The sequence below is a fragment of the Tauraco erythrolophus genome, chromosome 14, assembly GCF_009769465.1.
Source record: "Tauraco erythrolophus isolate bTauEry1 chromosome 14, bTauEry1.pri, whole genome shotgun sequence".
Lineage (NCBI taxonomy): Eukaryota > Metazoa > Chordata > Aves > Musophagiformes > Musophagidae > Tauraco > Tauraco erythrolophus.
In genome coordinates this window covers 22,141,872-22,165,576 of record NC_141478.1, presented here as the reverse complement: position 1 = coordinate 22,165,576, position 23,705 = coordinate 22,141,872, and the positions used below count along the sequence as shown (strand labels likewise).

At 41.4% G+C, this 23,705-nt stretch overlaps 1 protein-coding gene across 2 annotated transcripts in view; it reads left to right on the top strand.

Moving 5' to 3' along the window:
- NEO1 (neogenin 1) overlaps positions 1–23,705 on the top strand; it is a 207,465-nt gene that overhangs the window by 48,649 nt on the left and 135,111 nt on the right. For both annotated transcript variants that reach the window (XM_086620230.1, XM_086620229.1), the window contains exon 2: positions 14,199–14,516. In XM_086620230.1, the coding sequence (XP_086476356.1) occupies positions 14,199–14,516 (318 nt within the window). The remainder of the gene's footprint in view (positions 1–14,198; positions 14,517–23,705) is intronic.

The window sequence follows — 23,705 nt, the reverse complement described above, 5'->3', positions numbered from 1 at the left end:
TTTTAATTTCTGCATCTGCAAATATCTCTAAATTGGTTCAGTTCTGTATCTGCTAAGTTTTTCTGTTTGTTTGTTTATAACATTGTTGGTTATCCGTGTTATATATTATTATTTTTATATGGCTAATTCATTGGTGATACGAATAAGATATATTTGGTTGACGGTTTTGATGGCTTTTATAATTTTTAAGTACTTATCTTGAAAAAATGGATGTTTGAAAAATAATCCATTATAGAGGACAGCGGTAGGTGTGCATGGCTATAGGGAGTGTGTATATACATAACTTTTATGTAAGTTGTGTGTATGGATAAAGTTTATATATATACTTATGAGGGGTATATGTAAACATAAATTAATAATAATTAAAAGGTGTGGAGTACCTGACTGAGTGATTTGCCACTTCAAATTCACCAGAGTAGTTGATGCAGACTTCTAGATGGTTGCTGTATGATGGCCATGAAAGTTCAGCTTCCAAAGGTCTTTGCCAAAGACTCTATCATCAGAAAATTGGTGTGCACGTGATGGCACGGTGGTACCCACCGCCACATCCGTGACACTGTGAGTATCGTGTAAGGGAACGGTGTGGCTGTGTGGTAGGTTCACCTATAGTCTCGTCTTTCCAGGCAGTGCTTTTAGCAGTATAGCAATATAAAAATTAACCCAACTGCATACTTAACAAACATTGTTACTGCTTACAGTGCCGTCGGGACACACTGATTGCAGTACTGAAACTGTCCTTTCCTCTTTGCCAATTCCCTGTTTTCTCTGAGCAGTGTTTCGTGCGTGGCAAGCCCTTCTCCTTCGTGTGACGATGCAGCCGCAGGCTTCCATCTGTGTGTGGGTGTGCCGGGATGTGGGGACGTGTTAGTGTGTCAGTGGGGTGCAGAATCTGGGTGGTTTTTTTTTTTGCCTCTGTTCTCCATTTGATTGAAACAGAAATATTTAAATCACAGGGTTCATTCGGACATTTTTCCAAGGACTTAAAACTGGGCAAGTATCTAATGTTTGTCTAGTGTGAAGTGCCTTGCTTATTTTTCTGTAGTTGAGCTAGTGTTGAGTGTGATTTTTGTTTTTTTAATTTGTTTTTGCTATTGCTAGAGAAATGAGTTTAATTACAGTCGTTTTTGCTCAGCGACCATCAGGTGCTCTACCCCAAGGCATTTGTCTACCTCCATTATTACAACACTAGCAGGGTCTTCAAGCATGAGCAGTCAACCCTCAATTTAAAAATCACCAGAGATACAGATGAGGGGGTAAAAACATGGAGAACTTGGGCTGTGCAGGATCTGGTGAATGCTCTGCGTAGCGTTTGGGTAGGGTGGATGTGTGGTGGTCAACAGAGAGGCTGTGTCAGAGGCTTGTGTGTCAACAACTGGAACAAAAGCGGGCATCTCCTAAGCTTTTTTTATCTTCAGCCTGTACAGCTGGTATTTTGGGGTCCTCCAGCAGCACATGTAGCAAACCCTTACACTCAATAGCAAATCTAACCAAATCGGTGCTGCTACTGGTTATCTGTTATTTCCTCCAGGTCCCTGATGCATTATTTATCTTGGTGGTGCCGTAGCTGGAAGGGGCTGTGGTTTTCTGTGTCACTCGAGGCCACACGCTGCATCCCTGTCCTTTTTGTGTTACTGATGATGTGCCTATTATGTGGCTGATACCTTTCTGCTGAAAAAGTCTCAGTGTTGACCAAAAAGTGGTCAGCTTGTGTTCACAAGAGTCGTGGTATGACAAATTTGTGAAGGGTCAGTTTTATTGCAACTTAATGTACCCATGTAAAGAACTAACCACAAATATTGAATTTTATGGGATAGAAAAACTAGTGTAAATAGGTTTTAAAAATGTAGTTCTTAAAAACATTGCAGTGTGTTTGTAGCAGTGTTTACGTGCGTCTTTCCCTGACCTTTCAACTCTTCTTATTTTTTTTACTAGTATCCTGAAAGATCAATAAAATCATCATTTAATACTTGCTAAAGTTGTTGATATTTTCATATATTGTGGATCAATAGTGTGATCGGACAGTGGCTGCTTTCCTAGTGTAGGAAACCAGAGGAGTGAAACAGGCTGTGAAATCAGCTCTGCTGAGTACAGAATTAGCCGGTTGTCTTAATCTTTCAGTGTTAGTCCCCTGAATTAGGGACCCTCAAATTCGATGATTTTGCCCCCTCCCCTTCTCTTTTTCCTCTCACCCTCCCCAAAGCAGCTGGGAGGTGCCAGCAGAGGTTGCTGGTCCTTGCTTTTTCTTCTAGAGCTGTTTTGCTGGAGAACAAAACCGGCTTCTGGCTTCGGAAGTCCTTCAGTCGCAGCGGCGAGATGCTCAGAGGTGGAATTTGGGAGGTTTTGCTGTGTGTTTATTCTGTTCTTAGGTGCTCCCTAGCATCTGCTCTGGGCTGTGCTGTGATAAGACACTGAGTTAAAAGGATTCTTTTTGCTCTGATCTGATGTGGCTGTTCATCTGTTTCCAGGTACTCTTAGAAAGTCCTTGCTTGATCTAACATTAAAGGTATTTGTTAAGGTTTTTTTTTTCCTCTTTTATGAAGCGTGACAGAGGTTTCTCGTTAGAAAGACACTAGAAATGATGTTCAGCAACTTTCAGTTTGGCTCTTGCTTGCATCTTTTTTTTTTTTTTAACATTCAACCCTTTTTTCACTTAACGCTTCCTATGGAGACCAGATTTCTTCTTTTCCTCCTCATATCTCTTCCCGTGTGCCGTTTTTGACCGTTGCCTGTGATCGGAGCACCCCTGACTTTATAACAGCATTCCCCCTTGCCCTTCACGCTTCTCCTGCGAGCATCCTTTGTAATCTCTGTAATCACCCTGGAGCAGCGAGTTGAATAGGTGGGCTGGAGGAAATCCACGGCACGCAGGGAGATCCTTCACTGAAGTGCAACTCTCGTCTCACTTGAAGTGCATCTTTAAAGGAATTTGTTGCATCCAGTGTGTTCTGTTGGGTGCCCCATAACCTCGTTGGCGTCTGAGAAGTAATAATATTACTTTACCCTTCATGCAGAGTTCTTGGATACCACAGTGTGTTTACTACTTGAAAAATATTTAAGTAATTGGTTTCAGCAAATAATTCTCTTGTGATGTGTGGGGATTTTTTTTTTTCTGTATTTATATTCTGAACCATTTTTGAAGTACCAGTCTGACCAAAAAAAAAAAAAACAAACCCATGACTGAGGCAAGGAATCTGCTCCCTGATTATCTGGGCTTGGTTTGCAAACCCACAGGGAATCTCCATAGGGAACTCAACCGCCTCAGTGAGGGTTTGGGCAAACCAGTTACTCAAGTCTGAGCACCCAGAGCCCTGGGTGAGCCCTGGGTGGTTTGACTGAACCGCAAACAGGGTGTAAGTAGGGGAAAACGCAGGAATCTCTTGCTAAATGTGAAACATCTTGCCTGCATTGTGTGAAGTTTATATAGTCGAGTCTTACAAATGGCTTCTCTGTTCTTAACCCTTTGAAACCCACTGTTTGTTTTTACTATTGCACATACCCGAAGAGGTGTATTATGTGCCTGAGTGCCCAGAAGACTGGAACTCTAGGAAAGGAAATCCATTACTCCAGGAAAAAAATGGAAATTCCTCTTCACCTGCTATAACAAATGTAGCATTGTCAGTAGCTGACATATGGTAGCTATTTCTGTGGAAAAGTCAAAGTACTATTGTTCATGATCAGGAACAGAAATAAATTTTCTTCCTTTTGTAGGTGTCTTTACAGTGCCCTCTAGTAATCTTTTGTAGAAATGCTAGATACATGATATTTCTCAGACCAATTCGATAAAGTAATGAATTACCAAATAAATAAACAAAAACTTGAACTCTAGTCCCCTCTGAGGCGCTTTCCTAAGGAAGCACTGCTGATTTTGAAATTAAGTAAAAATTGGTTGCCATTCTTTTTCGTACTTGCTCAGGAAGAATTTGGAAACTATCAGCACCATCTCTCTGAAGTCAGATTACTATAAAAGCTGCCAGAGCTGACAACTGTAAATTGGGTGCTGCCCTAATGGGGTTTCAGCCAGGGCTGGGGAGTTACAAGCAAAGAAACTAGTTTTATCTTTTTACTTGAAGGATGAGGAAGAAAATTGCAGGGGAATAAGAGCCGTAGAAAGCATTCAGAAATGGGCTGGAATAGGCAAAGGAAAATCTGCTGGCATACTGTTAATTCTATGAAAGGTAATCACTTGGGCTTGTTTTGACAGGTGAGAAAAGAGAAGTTTGACAGTGGATGAAGGCTTTGTTAGAGGGTAGGGTGCACATTGGTTTTCGTGGTTCTTGCCACCCTGATGGCAGTCATCACCCTGAAAGCATCTTAGCTCTGCCGTTAGATCGTGGATTGAACAGCTAATCCCAAGGGATTTTGATTAAGGTAACTTGCCTGGAGTTGAAGTCAAAAACGTTTTACCTTAATATCATTCTGGCTTATTTCAGTCATTATTAGCAATAGAAAGGGGATATCATATGTGAGAATGTTTTGTCCTTTGTGTCGAGTAAAACATGGTACCGTTTTTAAATCCTGTGCAAGCTTAAAGGGATGTGTCAGAGATGGGCTATTTGAATGAAAATGGATGGTTTTCTGAAATGAGAGAAATGGCTCTGGTGATTCCACAAAAAAAGAACTAGGCTGACAAAATCCTTTAAAGCTCTGCCTCTGAAATGGTCATGAAAAGAGATTTTGCAGTTAGGATATTCAGAGTAATTCCTTCGTTGGCTTAACGAATATATGGTGTTAGATGGTCTGACTTTTTCTTTGAGTATAAAAGCAAAATTTCTTTGAAAGGATGTTCCTTGCAGAAGGTGAGAAGTTTGTGGGACTCAGTTCCTAGAACTGAGTTCTGTCAAACCCAGGGGTTATTTTTAAGCAACTTGAAAGAAATCCACGTTTTTGGACTTAGCGGTTATAAGGGATTCTTTTTCCTTGCACATCAGGAGCAATAAAAACTCCAGTAGAACTTGTCTTCGAAGCGCAGCTGATTGACAGTTTTCTGGGTTTGGGTCTAGGTTTAAGGCAGATCAAGAAATCCTTGCCAGAAGGTGACTGTCTAACAGTGGCACTCTGGACCAGAGGAGAGAAGCGTCTCCTTGGTTGGGATTTCTTTCGGCATGAGTCGCAGAAGTGCCCCCCGAGAAGCGGTTATCGTGAATCGCGCTTTAGGCGAAGCTCTACAAGAGGAGCTTGTGCCACCTTTTCTCTTTCAGTTTTCCAAGCTTAATGGGACTGCACTCCCTTGGTAAGGGGCATAAGGGCTGGCACTCGGCATGGCAGCGCTTGTTAACGGGCTGTTTAAGGCCCATATTGTCACAGAACTTTTGACGGTTGAAAGCAGCAGCACTGTATGTAGGAAAGTTGCTCCATGTGTTCAAAATTCAGGTAAGAATTTCTAACTCCCTGGAGGTGTTAGAAAGGCCCTGCAACTAAAGACCAGACAGAAATGCGTCTCCTAAGACGTTTGATATTTGAGATTACAATCTGTGTTTGGATTTTGCCGTTGATCATTATCTTGTTTTCCTTCCAGTTGTTTAATAATATATGAGGAGATGGTATCACTTACAGAAAGAGTGGTCAGAGTAAATGCAGGGATACGTACTTTTCAGTGGTTTACTGCAGGCACACTGCACGCTATTTGGATACTTTCTTCTTAATTCTATTTCTGCGTGCTTTTTTAATGAGCTGATTTTTAAAAAAATATCATTTCATGCTTGAGGTCTGTCAGGAAGGTCTGATTAAGCCAACAATAATTTCTGATTAACAAGTGAAAGGTAACTGGAAGTATAGACAGAGCTGTAAAAGCATTGTTGCAAAAGGTAGCTTGCTTTGCTTCGATTGTTCTTTATGTATTGAGTGTGCTCTCTGAAAGGTGAGGATACTCCGAAGTTACCGATGGCCAAGTCTTGAAACATACAGTATTTCTTTCTATGTTATAGTAATTTCTCTGATGATGAGTGTCTTGACTTTTGTGTTCTTGCTAGTACATAGTGTCAAAACCCACCTCCACTCAGTAACATTAAACCATTAGCAAACAAGGTGCAAAAATACTTTGTTTTTTCACAACTTTGTGTTTCTAGATGGATACCTTTTGAAAAACATGGGAGTGAAAGGGCGGAACAGAGTTCCTTGTAACTAGAAGCTTCCATCTCTCTGTGTGTCGATGACAGCCTCCATGTAGGCCTGTTGGTATTGAGATAGGTGCTCTTCACAGTGGACCATAATGAGTAATTTCTCTAAATTTACCGTTTTATTGAGGGTGCAGGTTTTGTGGTGGTGCCCTAGGCTGTTAATATTCACTCAGTATGATTTGCTGGGTCTGCACTGTAAGAAGGCACCTGCACACAGGGTTGGTGGCTGAAGAGAAGGACAAAAGCATCCAGCTTTGTGCTACTCTCTTTCAGAAGTTCCTTGGACAAACAGTTTTCTTCCTGTCTGTCTTCAACACAGCAGCAGCCCCTCTTTAGTAAAGGGGGAAGAGGGCTCTGTACAGGATGTTTCCCCGTATCACAAAATGAAGGGTCGCTCCCCCTTACAGATCTCGACTCGGATTGTCTGTGTTCTACCTCATCCTTCTTCAGACATCACCGCTCACCCACAATGCTTAATGATGCTGGGGCGAAGATGAGTTACTCTTTTTGATGAATATCTTTGTTATAGTGTGTTAAATCATAAAAAAGAGGAAATCTGCTTGTGCTGAAGGAGAAAGGAATCTACTAAGTCTGGGAAAGTCTAGATTTATACATGGCATTACTTATCTGACAGTGTTACATCACATGCTCTCCTAGGTTCCACTGTCAGCCTGCCACTGGAATTATTAAAGCATCAGCAGGATTTATGTTGTACATCTGCAGTCAGACAAAAACGATGCTGCACTTACACTTTTTCCTTTTTCGTGATGCTTAACTGTAATATCATTTTTGTCTTGTAATTTACGGATTGTAGAGTCTTTGCAAAGAAAAATGAAATGGCGTTTAGAGAAATTGGCCTTGGTTTTTCAGTATGAGTGAATTTGCCAACCACCGTGTATACGATTGGGCTTTCAGTGTACTTTAAAAAAATAAAAAAATCTTAAGATCTTTAGTTGGCTTATGTATGTTGGCATCATATGCAGTTTAATTTGGTCAGGTGGTCTATATTCTCTATTTCCTATATGGGAAAAATGTAACATTAAGCAGAAAGTACATCTGTGTCTCAGGATTTGTTCTGCTGTGGTATATTGTAAATATCATATATGAATTTTGCTTATTGGGTAGCGCAGAATGTTTCCAGTGCTGTCGGGGGGGGGGACGACACCCCACAACCTGCTAATACTTACATTTTATTTAGAGATTCATGCATGTAGCAATTTATCCGTATAGATAATGTGCTCCTCAGCAATGAATATGTTAATGAAACCTCAAAACACGTTCATTGTGAGCTCTTGCTGGCAGCTTACAAAGAACAGTGTTTGTAACATCTTCAATTAAAACACGTTAGGCTAATTCTTCAGGACAGCTTTTTTTAATGATCTAGGTTAGGAAGGGCATGACATACTGGTTTTGGGATTACAAGGGCCATTGGGAATGTTAATTAAATTCTGGTGGAAAGCCTTTTAAAAGTTCAATCCTGCAGCAAGAGAGCTTAGATCTTTTATCATTGACTTGCAATAAATAAAAAGGGGCTTTATAATAGTCCCTGCCAGGCTGATTAGGATTTTGTCAAATGCTTCTATTTTAAACGTCAATTTTCAAGAGCGTTATATACGTGCTCTTAAATTGCTTTGGAGTCCAGCTTACAAGGAGGAGTACCATCCCCTCCTATTGACATGTCTTTCCTCGACACGTAAAAGTAATCTTTCTTTATCAAAGCCCTGTATGACTCCTTCCACCGACTGAATCCTTGTGTGTAGTACTAATCTAACGTCAAGTACTTTTGATGAAAGATGGGTTTGGTTGCCTTAATTTATCACTGTTTGCAAAAATTGGTTCTGAAACTATACTCATGCTTTGCCTTTTCTTTCTGGATGGTTTTTGCATTTGGTCCTTGTCAAACGGAATGTAATTTCCTTCTGAAAGTGATGTGAAATCTGGTATGAAAATCCTCTGCTTTGAATGCAGTTGATGGTTGTCATCAGGAGTGCATCAGTACCAAAGAGTTTGGGGGCAACAGCGGATTCAAGTGGGATCTATAGCACTGGGAGCGGGGAAGTCTCCTGACGCGTGTTGCCATGTGCTGGTTTGGGATAATTGATATGTGCTCAGTAGCTGAGCATCTCAGATCAGAGTGTAATTCAGTAATTTCTGAAGAGCTCATGTCAGGCGGTCGTTAAAGCGCACACTTAAATGATGTAAGTTTGATATTGGAACGCCCGTGTCTTTCAGAAATTAACTGGATAACGAGGGGAAGCTTCTTCCTGCTTTGCGTTTGCTGTTCCAGGCATTTCCTCACCTGAAGCCTTGTTAAAGATGTGCCACTGCACAAAATGGGGTGCAGCTGACAGAAGGTACAAAAAATGAAAGAAGTCCTCCTGTAGGTGTGGTAGCAGTGAGAAGGCAGCTAAAGGAAGTCTTGGATTTCTTTTTTCCATGAGGTATACCGCCCTTCGCAAACGCGGCATTTGGAAAGGGCGATTCATGAGCTCTGTCTTGGCTGCTTTCAGAATTCGTGTTATATTAAAACTTCCTCCTTTTGAGTTTAAAAGCCTTTTCACGGTCTTTGGGGAAGCGTGCTATAAGGGAGAGAAGTTCAGGCAGGTTCACACTTTGTGAACTCGGCGTCATTTCTCCGATGTGCTTTTGGTGGTCCTTTTCCAGTGAGAAACGTTGTGTGGTCCTTCCTCGTGATACCGAGAGGATAAGGGGTCAGCCGGGTTTAGCAAAGGGCAGGCTACAAGTACTTCAGTGGTCAATATTTTCAATGTTTTCATGTGATGAACTTGGCTGGAACATTTTCGGAACTGTTGGTTAATTTTGAGAATTTGAGGAGAGATGAGCTACAAGGAGGACTAGAAAAATCCAAAGTATTTTAAACGGGAGGAGAGGAGAAGCTCAGGATGTATGAAAGCAGTCAGATTCCTGGCAAAATTGAGGGATGAGTGTGCAACTAACTCTTTTTTTCTTTCCTAACGTCTTCTGGAAGGTAACGTGGGTAGGAGGGTTAATTGATATGGAATTGTCAAGGAAATATTTTTCAGACCATTCTAATTTCCTTAGTAGTTTAAGAAGTTTCATAGGAAAAATAACTTCCCTTATTCTTTGCTCAACCACTACCATCTCGTGGTCTGGACTGGCGTAGAGTGGCTACGGAAAGGGATGGATAAGTGTTCAGAGAAGTAAGGACAATGATATCGAAGGCTGCATTGGTGGGATTTTGCACTTGTGTGTTCTGAGGAAACTTCTACTAGATATCTTTGACTCACAGCCTGGATGACGGAGGAAACTGTGTTTGTTAAATTCTCACACGACTTAAAGCTGGAAGAGGGAGAACAAGGTTAGAGTTCAAAATTGGTAAACTTTTTTTGGAAGGAGGAAGACTTGGGAGGAGCCAAGTGAAAGTTAATACAGTTAGGCAGGAGTAACCAGCTAGTCAAACATTAAATGGAAAGAACAGGCCTTGCGGCAGCTTCCGAGAAAAGGATCCGGGGATTACGGTAGTGAGGGGATTACAGATCGATGTAGTTGGCAGTGTTGTGCTTCTGTGCTAAAACCTCCTGCTCCTGTGCTGGAAGGGGGTGGAGGAGGGTGGTGTAGAGCCTCCAGAACATGTGAAACACCGTACCTGCACCTAACGCTGACCTTGTCTCTGTCGGGAGTGAGCACGATTTAACTGTTCCTGTGGCTGAGCTGTAAGATGGACTTGTCTTGCTTCTGGTAAAGCTTCTTGAGCCAAGATGAACACAAATCAAGCCACCGGTGTGTACGTACCTCTATGTATGTACCCCCCTCCCAAGATAAGGACGTGGAGGGAGAGGCTCCCTCCATAAAATACACCCGTTCAGTCTTTAATAATGCGGTGTCGTTTACCTGAGGTTGATGGAGTGGGAGAAACGCCTTGTTGACAGAAATAGAGAAGTTTGTTAAGGTCTGGTACGTACAGAGCATTTTTATGGTGAATCGAGGCTTAAATGAATTGGCTGGAGCGTGGATGCAGCCCACCAGCGCTTCTCCAGAGTGGCCCCCACTCCAAACTGCAAACCCTGTCTGAGAATGCAGGCAGAAGGGGCTCAATTCTTGTGTAACTTCCTGCAAGATGGCACATAGTTCTTTACCAACCCTTTTATTTTTCTTATCCACTGTTTTCCATGCAGGAGCCTGGAAGTATCCTGAGTTGGATCAGACTGTGTGATGTCTTCACAGGGCCCTTGGCCAGAGCTTTGTTATGTCACCTCTGGAACCTGGCAGAGAATGTTTGCCATTTTTCTTGAAAGTCTCTAATCCTTTCTGTGCTGCTGTATCTTCTTGGCGTGCTCTCTCTTGACATCCTCTGCTCGATACTCTGCGATGTTATTTCCTTGGACATCTTGTTGCTTCCAGGATAAGAACAGTCTTGTCCCGTGAATGGATTTGATGTGCTCCAATCTAGACCAGAGCCAGACAAGGTGAACAAGAAGCCAGCCCCTTCTTTTCAAGGGTTTCCTAGGTTTTACTTGAAAAGCCAGAGAAGAAGGGCAGAGAAAAACAATGCTGGAGAGTTGTAGGGCTCTGAGTTGTTCTGGTAGGGCTCTGAGTCTTTACTGGAAAAACTTACAGAAGCTTGTAAATGAGAGGAAAAGCCTTGATAACTTGAGTAGAATGTTTTCTCTTGGAAAAGCCAGGGACAATAACAGTGAATCTTTATTTTAAAAAAAAAAAAAACCCACAACAAAACATGTTTAGTTTTCTGGAATGATGGAAGAGCAGATAAACAGGTTAAAACATTTTCATGCTGCTCATGACTCCTGTTTCCTTTCCACCATTTGGTATATTAGAGCTGGGACTCGGTACTCTGCAGAGCATCAGGTATGTCTGCACATAAGGTGTGATGGTACAAACCAAAGTAACACAAGCAGCACCTAAAAATTTTGTCATTTCTTCTGGGTTTTTTTTGTTGTTGTTGTTTCATGGGGTTTTTTTGTGTGTTTTTTGTTTTCCATCCTCAAGGAAGACATAAGGATTTGGATACAGCGTAACAGGTCTCCAGTCTTGACTGAGACTGTTACTGTCACTGGGGAAACTTGTCTTCTACAATTTTTCTTATTTCATCTTTGAATTCTTGAAAGTAGAAGAATATTTGAATGATATAACCTACAAAAGCATAATTTATCTGTTGTTTCTTTCACACCGCTCCTTCTGCCTTATCTTCACGTTTCTGTGGATTGTGAGTAGAAAAGACAATAGGCTTTGTGCAGGGAGGCTGGAGTCCCTCTCCAGGGGGAAGCTGAAGTGCCCCTTTGGAGTCGAGAGACTTTCTGTGCAATTCAGTGATAGAGGGAGTCATATCAATTTGTTAATTAAGGTTATTTTAGATGGTACATCCGATTCAGAAAAAACAAGTGATGGAAGAAGCTAAAATCCTTGTAGGACAGACTTTCTTTACCAGTAAAGGTCTCCTTCATGTTTGTACTTTTTCTAAAAATACAGGCGGTGTAATTATTCTGTGACTTAATGAAACAAATCTGGTTATTAAATGCATGTTTCTCTTCAAGGTGGTCTTGGCATACTTGAGCATTTCCTTATCAACCTTACTGTGAAAGATTAAGTAGTTTTGAGGTGAGTGTTTCTGTGACCCTTAGAGAGTTTAGTGTGTGCAGTAGAAGCTTCATTTTGTGCTTGTGAATGCATTTGAACCCTTTTCCAGCAATGCCTTTCCCAAACGTTATGGATTACCTTCACGTTCTTGGGAGAAGTTCCTAAAGGGAAAACCACGTATTGCTTAGTGTTGGATCAGGTGAACTGGTTCCTGGGTAGACTTGCTACACTGATGTCTGAGACAGAGAATGTAGCTTCTGCCGGTGGAGAATGAGTCTGTCTTCACTGCTTGATTGTGTTATCTGAACATACATCTTGATGACTGGGCAACACCCACCACTCCAGGTTCGAGACTCTTTATCTTGTTAAGAACTATCGACAGGCTTCAAACACCGACTGTTCTTTCCCATGTTTTCTTGGAGCATGTGCTAACAGCTTAGTGATGGAAACCACTTGCGCTGTTTTGTGCAATTTGTGATTTTTTGGGAAAAAAAACCCAAAACCTACCCAAAAAGTGGTACCATGACACGTACCGGTGACATCTCTCTGTTCTCTGAACTGCCAGTAGATGCCCGTTAAAAAAGCTGTTAGAGAAACTGTAAGACTTTTTTAGTTGAAGCTGTTGGTTTTGTTTCCTCAGTGGTTGAATACTGCTCTGTAAAGGGAAATTCACAGAATCCCAGAATGTCAGGGATTGGAAGGGACCTCAAAGGATCATCTAGTCCAATCCCCCTGCCGGAGCAGGACCACCTAGATCAGATCACACAAGAACGCGTCCAGGTGGGTTTGGAACATCTCCAGAGAAGGAGACTCCACAACCTCTCTGGGCAGCCTGTTCCAGTGTTCTGTTCCCCTTACCGGGAAGAAGTTCTTCCTCATGTTTAAGCAGAACCTCCTATGTTCCAGCTTATATCCATTTCCCCTCATCCTATCATTGGATGCCACTGAGAACAGCCTGGCTCCATCCTCATGGCAGTCGCCCTTTACATATTTATAAACATTAATGAGGTCCCCCCTCAGTCTCCTCTTCTCCAAGCTAAAGAGACCCAGCTCCCTCAGCCTTTCCTCAGAAGGGAGATGCTCCACTCCCTTCGTCATCTCTGTGGCCCTGCGCTGGACTCTCTCCAGCAGTTCCTTGTCCTTCTTGAACTGAGGGGCCCAGAACTGGACACAATGTTCCAGATGCAAGAACCTCTTTTGCCATAGCTGATAAGGAACATCTGTACTGTATGCTTTGAGCATGTGACTTCAAAAAGTTATTTCTAAAATTTCCAGACAAGGGTGGTCTGAGTCTGCCGCTGCGTGCTGAGAGTACATTTGTAGACACAGAGCTTGTAAAATACACGTTAGACATAAAAATGGGAAATAGTTCTTTATAGCCCTTGCAGAAAGACCTTGTAAGTTCGGCTGTGTGTTTGTTTTCAGCTGGCATTTTTGGGTTTGGTGTTTCCTTTAGTGGCTTGCTTGCTTCGTATAAAGATAGGAGGAATTGTTGCAGCTTTGGGTTGAAGTGACTTGCTTCAAAAGCCATATTAACCTGTTAGTCTGTGCACTTTGATTTGCTGGTAGACAGCTAGTAGTATTTCAGTTTATATTCCGATGATGTTTTGTAAACATGTCCCATGCCTAGTCCCCAAGTGGAGGAAAGGTGGAGTTTGTCGGAGTATAGGTGGGGAGCCTTGATGGTATTTTGAAGGCTGGCTTTAAAAGCAAAGACCTTATTTTCTCTCAACCCAACATTACGCTGATTTGGAAAAAGTGTTCTTCCCGGAAAGAATTTTCTTTCCTTCTGTTTTCTATGGAGGATTAAGTTAAGACAAGTTAAGGTGATGTAGACACACGATCTTTCTGCTTGACCAAATACACCAGAAATACAGTAATTAGAATTCACTTTTTAATGGAAAGTAGATGTTAATTATAGAAGTCTTTTGGGAAGGCTTAAAATGGGAAAGTAATCATGTTCATCCTGAACTAGAAGTTAAAAAATGTTTTATGGCACTTGCGTGATGAGTTAAGGCCGGAATTGGCGACTCTGTTTCTCTCGAGGGCTGAATTATTTTTGATGTTTCTTAATCTCCGTTACACAAAAGAAATGAGCGTGCTGCTGTGGTATGGCAGCCGTGCCAGCAAAGGCCAGAGGACTCCTAAGAGCACGTACCCGTGTGGTACTCGAGCACATACATCAGTTTGCAGAAATTTTGACAAGGCGTATTTCTGTCTGCCGGGGATTGCTCGGGACTGTTAGCCACATCGATTCCAATATGAGCAGATGAATTTGTTATGGGGATGAGAACTTCTTTGCAGTGAAGAGTCCATCGGCGAACGTAGTCAAAGCAGAAAACGCTGTCCTACAGACCAAGCTGTTTCTAATACGTTCAGGGAGACAGTGTTGCGAGTGGAATAGCTCTTGTGTGCGTTAGAACGTTTTGAAACAACGATGCATTTCATGCTTAAAAAATGTAGAAGGCTAACCCCAAAATTCTGTGACATAATTGTGTTTTACAGGGTCCCTTGTGAGAACCTTCACTCCTTTTTACTTTCTGGTGGAGCCGATGGACGTTCTGTCAGTTCGCGGAGCGTCCGTTATAATGAACTGTTCAGCTTATTGTGAAACTTCCCCAAAAATCGAGTGGAAAAAAGACGGGACTTTTCTCAACTTGGTGTCAGATGACCGTCGCCAGTTGCTACCGGATGGATCTTTATTAATAAACAGTGTGGTGCATTCCAAGCATAATAAACCTGATGAAGGATATTATCAATGCGTGGCGACTGTGGAAAGCCTGGGGACCATTGTCAGCAGAACGGCAAAGCTCACGGTAGCAGGTGAGTCTCTTTTTGTTGTTGTTGAGTACAAATGACAGCACGATAACGTAGGCGTATACCCTGCCCTTGCAAAAAGAGGAGAGAAAAAGGAAAAGACACGTTTCATCAGTGAAACTGGGGCTGTGTCTCTTGCGGATTTCTCTAGCTGGAAGTTTTCATATATTCTGTTCATCTAAGTGGTGTAATATGTGGGTGTTTCTCAGAAAACATTGAAGATCAGGAAAACTGAAATGGATGGGGAGAGGCTGTTCAGGAGGGCCTGTTGTGATAGGACAAGGGGTAATGGTTTTAAAATAGAGGGAGGTAGATTCAGGTTGGATATTAGGAAAAAATTTTTTACTATGAGAGTTGTAGAACACTGGAACAGGTTGCCCAGAGAAGTGGTGGATGCTCCATCCCTGGAGATGTTCAAGGCCAGGTTGGACGAGGCCCTGAGCAACCTGATCTAGTTGGAGATATCCCTGTTCCTTGCAGGGGGGTTGGACTAGATGACCTTTGAAGGTCCCTTCTAGCCCTAACCATTCTATGATTCTGTGATTAAAGAAACAAGTCAGATGCATGTAATCACAATGATTTGCCACAGCTTGGGCAAAAAAGAGCAGGGTTCTACCGTCTTTATGTAGAAATACCCTTAAATTAACTTTCTTTTTCTGCTTATATGCTGAGATTTATCTGCCCATGACACGTGCGCGAAGCTCCTGAAAGCTGGTGATGTGTACAATCCCTAAAGAACTGGAAGGCTCGTGGAGAAAGCAGAAGTGCTGGGGTTTTGTATTTTTGTGTTTCCTGAGTATCAGATGTGGACAGGGAAGTCTGAAAAGTAACAACCAACCAAATGCTTAAAAGTTTCCTAACAGACATTAAGAAACTCAAGTCATAACTCACCTTTGGTGTTTTGAGTAATCTTTAGACGTGACTTCATGGTTGCTTTTATTTAGGGGGTAGAAGGCAGTAGGTAAGTGAAGTTTGCACATAAAAATAAAGAACGTGATTGGGGAAAGTGATCTGTTTTCAGAATGTTGGCTGCTTGTATCTGGCATCGAGAGTGTCAGACTGTGTAAGCGTGTTGTAAACCGGGTAGCTGGAAGAGACTTATAATTGCTTCGTAGGAGTGAGACCGAGACTTCAACAGCCAACAAAAAAGAGGTAAACTAAGGCAGTGTAACTAGGAGAGAAGCCTGTGAAGCAATTTTCTTTTGTTCCTCTAATGATGTTTGCCAGCCTTTTTCAAACAGGTTTTTTTCTTTACTTAATAAACGTCTCGAGGTAATGAATTCTTTCCGACGAGTGCTACAGCATCTCCCAGAGCTGCTGCTTACTGTCATTTATATTCTGATGTTGTTTCGATTAAGTTCGCTTGTAGCATTGTTGTGAAACATCAGAAATGTCAGAAATAAAAAAATGGGGGTTTTATACCTTAAAGGAATGACTTTCAGAGTCTCAGAAATGTATTTCTCATTGGAAGTTTGTTGGCAATGAGGACAATAAAAGCAGTTCTCACACTCTTATCTCAGGCAATTACCACCTTCTTCCATTGCTGCTGTCGTGATTAATTCCGCTGCTTTCCACATGAGATCCTTCAGCGTCTTGCTTCTGTTATCATTCTGGTCTATATGGTCATTAGGGAAGGTTAATGGGGTTAAAAATGAAGGTAATCCAAAATGTCTTCAAAATTTCCAGTTCAGCTTTCCTCTATCGATGTAGAGGATACTATTTTAATTAAGAGCTTTTAAAACGTGGAATCTTAAAGACCCTTTTAGTATTTAAAAATAAATAAACCAACCAACACAATTCTGGTGAGTTTTATTTTCCCAAGATCTTTGCTAGAAAACTGAACAAATACAGTCTAACCCAATACGAATGCTGACCGCACAAATAGTTGCCCCTTTGTCTCTCAACAAAGCCTAACAGCTTTGTTAGATTATTGATCAATTCCATGCAACAAAAATTGTTATTTTTTTTTGTTCGCAACCAGAGGAAATGTTCTTGACTCTTGTCCTGCGTTGCTGTATGCCATCCTGTGAAGTTCGAAACCAGCCCAAGAGCATCCTCTGGCTGCAGTGCCCACACGTCGTTCTGCTGCTCCAGAAGATTTAGCAAACGTAGGAGTGTGGAAAACTATTTACTAACTCGGCTAAACACCAGGAGCTGTGCAAGGCTACACAGAGTTTAATCCTTTAGTTGGTGGGAAGTGTAGCTTTGGTTGCCAAAAAAGAATATTTAAATTTGGGCTTAACTATATTGCTTTTCTTGACCACCTTTGAATCTCTCAGTTTTATCAGTGGTTTTTAATACTTTTCCCCTCTTCTTTCTTTTAATTGGAAGCTTTCAGGCTGTCTAAGTGTGGGCATAGTTAGCACAGTAAGGTCTCTGCTCGGCCTCGGGGTGACAGTGGGAGGCAGCTAATTCCCTTCTTAATGGAGCAGCGGTGTGTTGGATTCCTGTGCTGTGTGCGAATGCTCTACTGCAATGCCCCTCATTTCTTTAAAAGAGAATATTATGAAGTGTAGCTTGCATGTTTTAACTGCTGTTTATTCGTTAAATTACTTCGTTACCTGGAAATGACAAATCCTGGGGAGTGTAATGTAGGCCAGGGCAAAGAAAATGCAGTAAAACCATGCTGTGTTACGTGGCATCTGTGGATGAATCCAGGTTGGGAGTTTTCAGTCTTCCAGCTGCACTGTTTTCCCTGACAGCTGGTAGGGAATGCTGAGCAATCTCCCTGTAGTGAGCCTTGCGTAAAGGTCAGGCCGATACATTTTGATGGTTTTTTTTTCAAATTATTTAAAGGACTTTCATATAAATCAGTTTGACAGATCTAAAATTTTTGAGCCTCAGAAACTGAAGCTCTTTTTATTGCCGTAGGATGACAGATATCGGTAACGCAAAGTGTCGTGATGAAAAAAACAAACCAAAACACACTCAAAAACTGAGCACAGACTCTTCAGTGACTGAAGGTGTCGTGGTAGAGACCCACTTTCTTGGTTTCTTGCCTCAGTTTGTGTTTTGGCCACAGTGCTGTTACGGCAGGAGACAGTCGATGGTGCCGTGGATTGGCACGTCCGCAGTGCGTTGGAGAAGGCGCTTTTCAAGAACCTTTTCCATACGTGATAATAGATGAGAAGCCTTCACTCTGCAAGTTTTTTGAGGTGTGAGAATCAAAGTTTCTGTGGCAACTCAGACTCCTATAGAAATTGATCTTTTCCTTCTTTAATCTCTCATGTGATTTTAACAAACAAATCAGAAGTTCTGATAAAATACTGCGTTACGAAGAACACCTTAAATCAGCACGATTAGCCTGTAACTTGAAATCGTGTGCTACTGCACGATGACAGTAAGTTGTCTAGTGTTCTACCAGACTTCTAGTAGAAAATATTTGATTTTTAGAAATTGCAAACAGCAAGAAATTTGTTACTTTTCTCTCATGTTTTCTTTAATGATTGGTAGTTTCAGGATACGTGTCTCTCTTTCCCATCAAGTGTGTGTGCTTCCACATTTTGATTCCTTCCAGCAAATGAAGGTTGAGATTGTAGTTTCCAGAGTTCCTTTCCTTCTTTGCTTCCTCTTGCTGTGTAATCTTAACCGTGTCATCATGCTCTAGACTGGATTTGTGAAATAATTCATGTATTTTTAAAAGTGGTTTCGCTTGCTTTCTTTGAAACTAGAATGTGACCCCACAAGCATCAGGGTAATGGAGAGAGATGGTATAGTGGTCCTATAGTCTGTATCATTTATAGGTTTTTGCCATTATTATGATGGATTTGAATGAGGGAAAGTCAAAGGAACTGCCTAATTTATGTAAAGCCACTACACTTTTTAATCAGTGCCTTATTACAGTGTGATGTGTTTGGGGTTTGTTGTTTTTTTAATTGGCTTTTGAAATGCAAATCTGTCTTTGATACTTAAGTGCCAGTTAGATGTTAAGAAGGGTGAAGGGCTGGAGTAGCTCTTGCAAAGCATGGATTTAAAAAAAGGTTTACAAAATTTTGGGGAACTGCGTCTGTAATTCATCTTGGAAAAATAACTTTGTATTTTAGTAAAAAGTATATAAAGATGCTAGCTTAAAAACATTCCTGAGATTATCTTTTATTTTCCAGTCACACTTTACTACTGGCTAGTTAAAGCTTTCATGGAACATGTATTGAGAGAACAGGTATACAAAGATCTAAAAGGTCTGAAGTGTGACAGTGGCACTGAGGTTCATCATAAGGATTTATCAGTTGTATATATCCATTTAAAGGCTGTTCATAAAATGATTTATTTCACCTCTTGTCTTCTTTTTCCCCCCAAGTGAATCCAGCTGTGTTTCTTCCTCTTCTTACACTTATCTCTGTGTTTGACAATACTCGGCTTTCAGCTTTATATGTGATTTGCTTGGTTGTGGTGAGATAGCTGGATTGCTTCCCTGATACTAACTAAATATGTCCAAGTCTCATGAATTCAGAAAGCACTTGGTGATAACTCCTGACCTTCTTTTTTCTCCCACCTCAAATAAATAATCTCCTTACATTATTTCTCATTTAAACAGTCGTAGAAATTTTCTTTTCAAACCTTCGTTTGTCAGGATATGTTGACTATGCAATTACCTGTCCCTTTGTGTATGGTATGGTGGTATCCACGTGATACGCAGTGCACAACCACTGCCCCTGTCTCCATCCATGTACAGGATCAAACTCGGGAGGCCAGGAAATGGGACAGGGTCGTGCGGTGGGAGAAACGCTCCATGGTATTGCTCCCTCAGATCTCGTACAGCTTGGAAGATACATAACCCCTGCGTCGGGGGACTGCAAAAAGTGAAGATGATTCCTTAGTAAGCAGGAGACTTAAGACCGGAGCGGGAGGGCGGTGAACTCTGTTCTCTAACCTGCTGCATGGCGTTGCACGGAACTTCTCAGTGATGAGCATGTCAGGCCCTTGAGTTGTGCTTGAGCGGCGCGATTTGCTCGATGTCAATACATCAGATGTAGAGAACGAGCTTCACTTGAGAAATTGTTGAAGTTTTAGCTGACTAGGTTGCCTTTTTCAGGTTTAGTGGCACCTTGAATATATCTAGCTTTGGACTTCCAAATTGATGACCAGAAGAGGTGTCTATAACTGCCACTGAAATTACAGGAGACCTGGATGAGCAGCTACTGTGGTATTTAATGTAATATGGCTGGGAGGAATTAATTTGAGTTTTGAGCCAGGAGATGCTGGTGTCTAATCCTGCTTCTATTGCAGGCTCGTTACATGGTCCCAAGAAGATCTCCAAGCTTTGCCTTTTTCTCAGTGGGCTAATAAAGAATTTCTTTCTCTCCAATAAATTTAGAGTATTGCTTTTTATAATGTACTGAGATGCTGTAGATGAGCACGCTGAGAGAAGACCGTGTAGAAATAAGTAATTCCGTATCCATTACAGTTGTTAGATGATATGCAGTAGGTAAAATTGTGGCCAAGAAATGATTATCCAGGACATTCCCTGAGCACAGCTTGTGGGAGAGAGGAGGACGTGGATAGATGTGTTCTTGCAATTAAAGCTAGGTCTCTGCAAGGCACATCCTCGGAGAGGAATGTCGTCATTGTGAGAACTGAATTCCTTGTCTGTTACAGTATTTAACTGTTTGATATCAAAATCACTTCTTCATGTATAAACAATGGTGAATAGTTAGGTTTTTGCTCAAACATGAATTTAGGTTGAAATTTTATCTCTGCTTTTTGCCATAACTACTAAGAACTGCATAAAAGTAGCCACGATACACAGTTCTGGAATCGTGTGTCTTTTGCAAAGTTTACCTGACTTTGAAGATTACAACTGAACAGAGTTTTAATTCTTACTGGGCTCCGTTTGTCAGTGTCATCCCTGAAATAGGAGAGAAGCTTAGCCCAGTGGCTGAGCAGAACAAACTATGTGCATGTACCAGCTCCCCGAAGATGCAGTTAGGTTAGAAATAGCAGCATGTTTTTTACTCAGTATTGCATTTTTCCTTTAAGAGTGAGAGGGGGAGGAAAATCTTGATCTGGTCTTCATGAATAAAGAACTTTCTGTACCTTGGAATGGGAAGAAACCTAAGAGCAGAGGTACTTCAGTGGAGGATACTTAAAGAGCACTTAACCAGTAAAAGTAAGTGATGTGGGTGATAAATTTTCTTTGCAAAAATACATTTTCTATGAAAAAAGCATCTGCTTTTTTCATAAATTGGCATAGATCAAAATGCATTACTTGTCAGTGACATGTAACTGGGAAAGGCGGTTTGAACAAAACTGCGGTCTGTACGGTTTCTGTCAGCTGTTACTAAAAATGTGAGAGTTTAGGCACTTAAGATAATAAATTTTCTACCTTATATGTCATTCTAAATTGTCCTGTTAAAGTAGGAAAAAAATCTGTGTGAGCCCTTGGGCTGATGTATATTAGTACTGGGACTGAAAGCAAAGGTCTGCATTCAGAACTGTTACAAATATTTTCAGCATCAGGTTAGGAAAAACTAATTCATTGACTTTGTCGTTTACTCTTTCTTTTTTTTTTAAACAGTAACTACATAGATCTGGGAGATGGGAGCCAAAGTGATATAATTTGTGATATTGAGCACTTCCCTGTTTGGGTATCAACGTGAAAAGGTTTGCCTTTGAGAGACTGCTGCTGTACCATCTATTTCCCTTCCTTCCTCCTTCCCAACAAAACCCAGCCAAATGCCAGTGCCAGAACAAAGTGATGTGGATGTTTTACTCGCATCTTCAATAACTCGTGTGCCTCTCACATGGTGTTAGGGAGTTAGGGTACGTTTTTTCTTCCAGTACTTGGTTGAATTTAATTCTTTTTAGAGCATATGGCAGGAGAGGACTCGGAATTGCTCATCACTAAAGTAATTCTTTTAAAATCAATCAGTAGAAATCTAATCAAACTAAATCTGTGTCATTTCATATGTGAACTGAAAGCGTTGGAGAGATCAGCAGGATATCAACATAGTAAGTGCTGTAGGCTTAGGAGGGGAACAAGTGTTGCTTCTGTTCCAGGACCCTCTTGGGCACCAGTTGCTCTGTCTTCCTGATGTTTGTGGTGTGCCTGCCAGGAATTGCTTCCTGTAATTCCTTGAGCCTGATTTCAAGTCCTTGTCTATCCAGTTAATTTATCCTGTTTTTTAGAGTGCTGTGTTCTCTCCAGCGACTCGTATGAAAGCAGTCTGCCAAGTTATGATTTAATATCAGGCAGCTTCTTGCCACATCCAAAGCAGAGAGCTGTATGTTTGTCTGCAGCTGAATTGATTATTCTAATCCTGGGTGAAAGCCCACAGCAGGAGAATTTTGGACCTGCTTGTTCTAAAACTCTTGATATCTAACGATCAAGTTATAGCCTAGGTGAAGAGATTCTAAATTACTAGTTGAATGATATTAAAACCCACTGTTTCTATTTGGAAATGCAGCTTTTCCTAAGCTTTTGTGTTTAAAGCTCATTACACCTAATATTGACTAAAATGAAACAGCCTGTTTTTGACTAATACTATCCCTGTCCCCGATTGTGTGGGTCACTGAGCTAGTTAAAGCTTGTTTGTGCTCGTTGGAGGGTAAGGAATCCTCTCCTGTAGCTGTCGGAGAGGGGGCACAAATAGATCTGTGACACCCGTGCCTGAACTTTCTGCCTTAGTAACAGTTTAATATTACCGTTCACAAAAAAGCCCAAACTAGTATGTATTTTCTACAACGGAGTTAATGTTTAGTGCAATGAGAGATGGCTTACTGGGTGCAGTCAGAAAAGGAGGGGGATGGTTATGGAGCCTGTTCTCAGCTGGGTAGATGCAGGGGGGGGAAAAAAAAAACAACAAATTGGTGAAACCTCAGATGTCCGTTACCAGCTGTCCCTTTGACATGGAGTGGAAATCTCCCTTCTTGCTGCTGTACCTGTGGTAGCTAATCTTGATGCTTAAACACACACTGTAGAACTGCTTAAATCCTGTGGTCATTCATTAAATTCAGATTATCTTAATTAGGCTTACCTTAGGTGCAACATTCCATGTCATTATAAACCAAAAAGATAAGGTTTTAATCAGTTCACTAGTTTGCAACTTCAGTTGTTAAGTCTCATAATTAGCAAAGAAAGCATCCTTTGTGCGTTTGGTTAATGGGCAAAGTTGTCTTTATGTTAATGCAATAAAAAAAATAATATAAGCTTGCTGTAAATCGTAAAAAATCAAAGCTCTTTGCAGTATATGTTCAAATCCTGACCTTTGGTTTGGAAAATACGGGAAGCAATATAGTTAATCTCCAGAGAAGCGTGAATTCTGTGGAAGGGAGCTTCAGTGCCAAACTTCTAAACTCACTTGGGTTTGTGGTAGAGGATCTGTCGATGGGTGATTCCACATGGTGACACGAAAGCAGAAAGTGAGTGCGTATTGATGATGCATCAACACCCCTAAACAAGAAAGTTGGCTGGACTTTTAGCTTTCTCATTTGTTAATATTTTCACTCAAATATGTATTTTTCCTTATTTATGTTCTGCATGTCAGCGCCAGCGATCCCTTTTGTGCTTTTGTTTGACAAGCTTTCGCAGAGATTGCTCACGAAATCCCCGGCTGTCAGGCGAGCCACAGTTACCCCCGCAGCCCGTGTTCTTAACTCGCCCCGCTTTCTAGTGTGAGGTCCCACAAGGTGGCCCAGCTTCAGCTGGGAAGTGTAGAAGTGAAGGGTCCGTACACTGGCGTTTTTCAGATTTAAAAATGCTTAAAATGATTTAAAGCAACTCCTGCTTATTTGCATAAGAAACCCCTGGTTTTGGGAGGAGCACGGTGAAATGTCTCTAGATGATTTGTAGGTTCCTATAAAGATGTTGCTCTCTAATAGCTTCTGAAGTCACATTCCCGGATTAGATACGCTGTCAGTCTGCTCCTCTGTGGCTGGTCTTAAATTGAACGCATTAAAGACAAAGCTAAGGAGGGCTTCGTTATGGAGAGACCTGTAAAAACTCTCTCTGAGATGAAGAACTTAATTGTCATCATCTGTCCGTGATTCAAGGGCCAGTTGTGTGATAATCCGCTCCGTAGCTGTTTTTCTTCAGAGCTCTTTGAGTCATCTACAGCTTTGTCGAATAATTTGTTACTTACACTCTTTTTAGTGTTTCTCCTCCTTTCTGCCATCCTTGTTGTCTCTCGACATCTTTTTTTTTTTATTCCCCAACTAAACGCTTGTTTCTGTAGAAGTTCTGTCTCCTGTTGTGTTTGT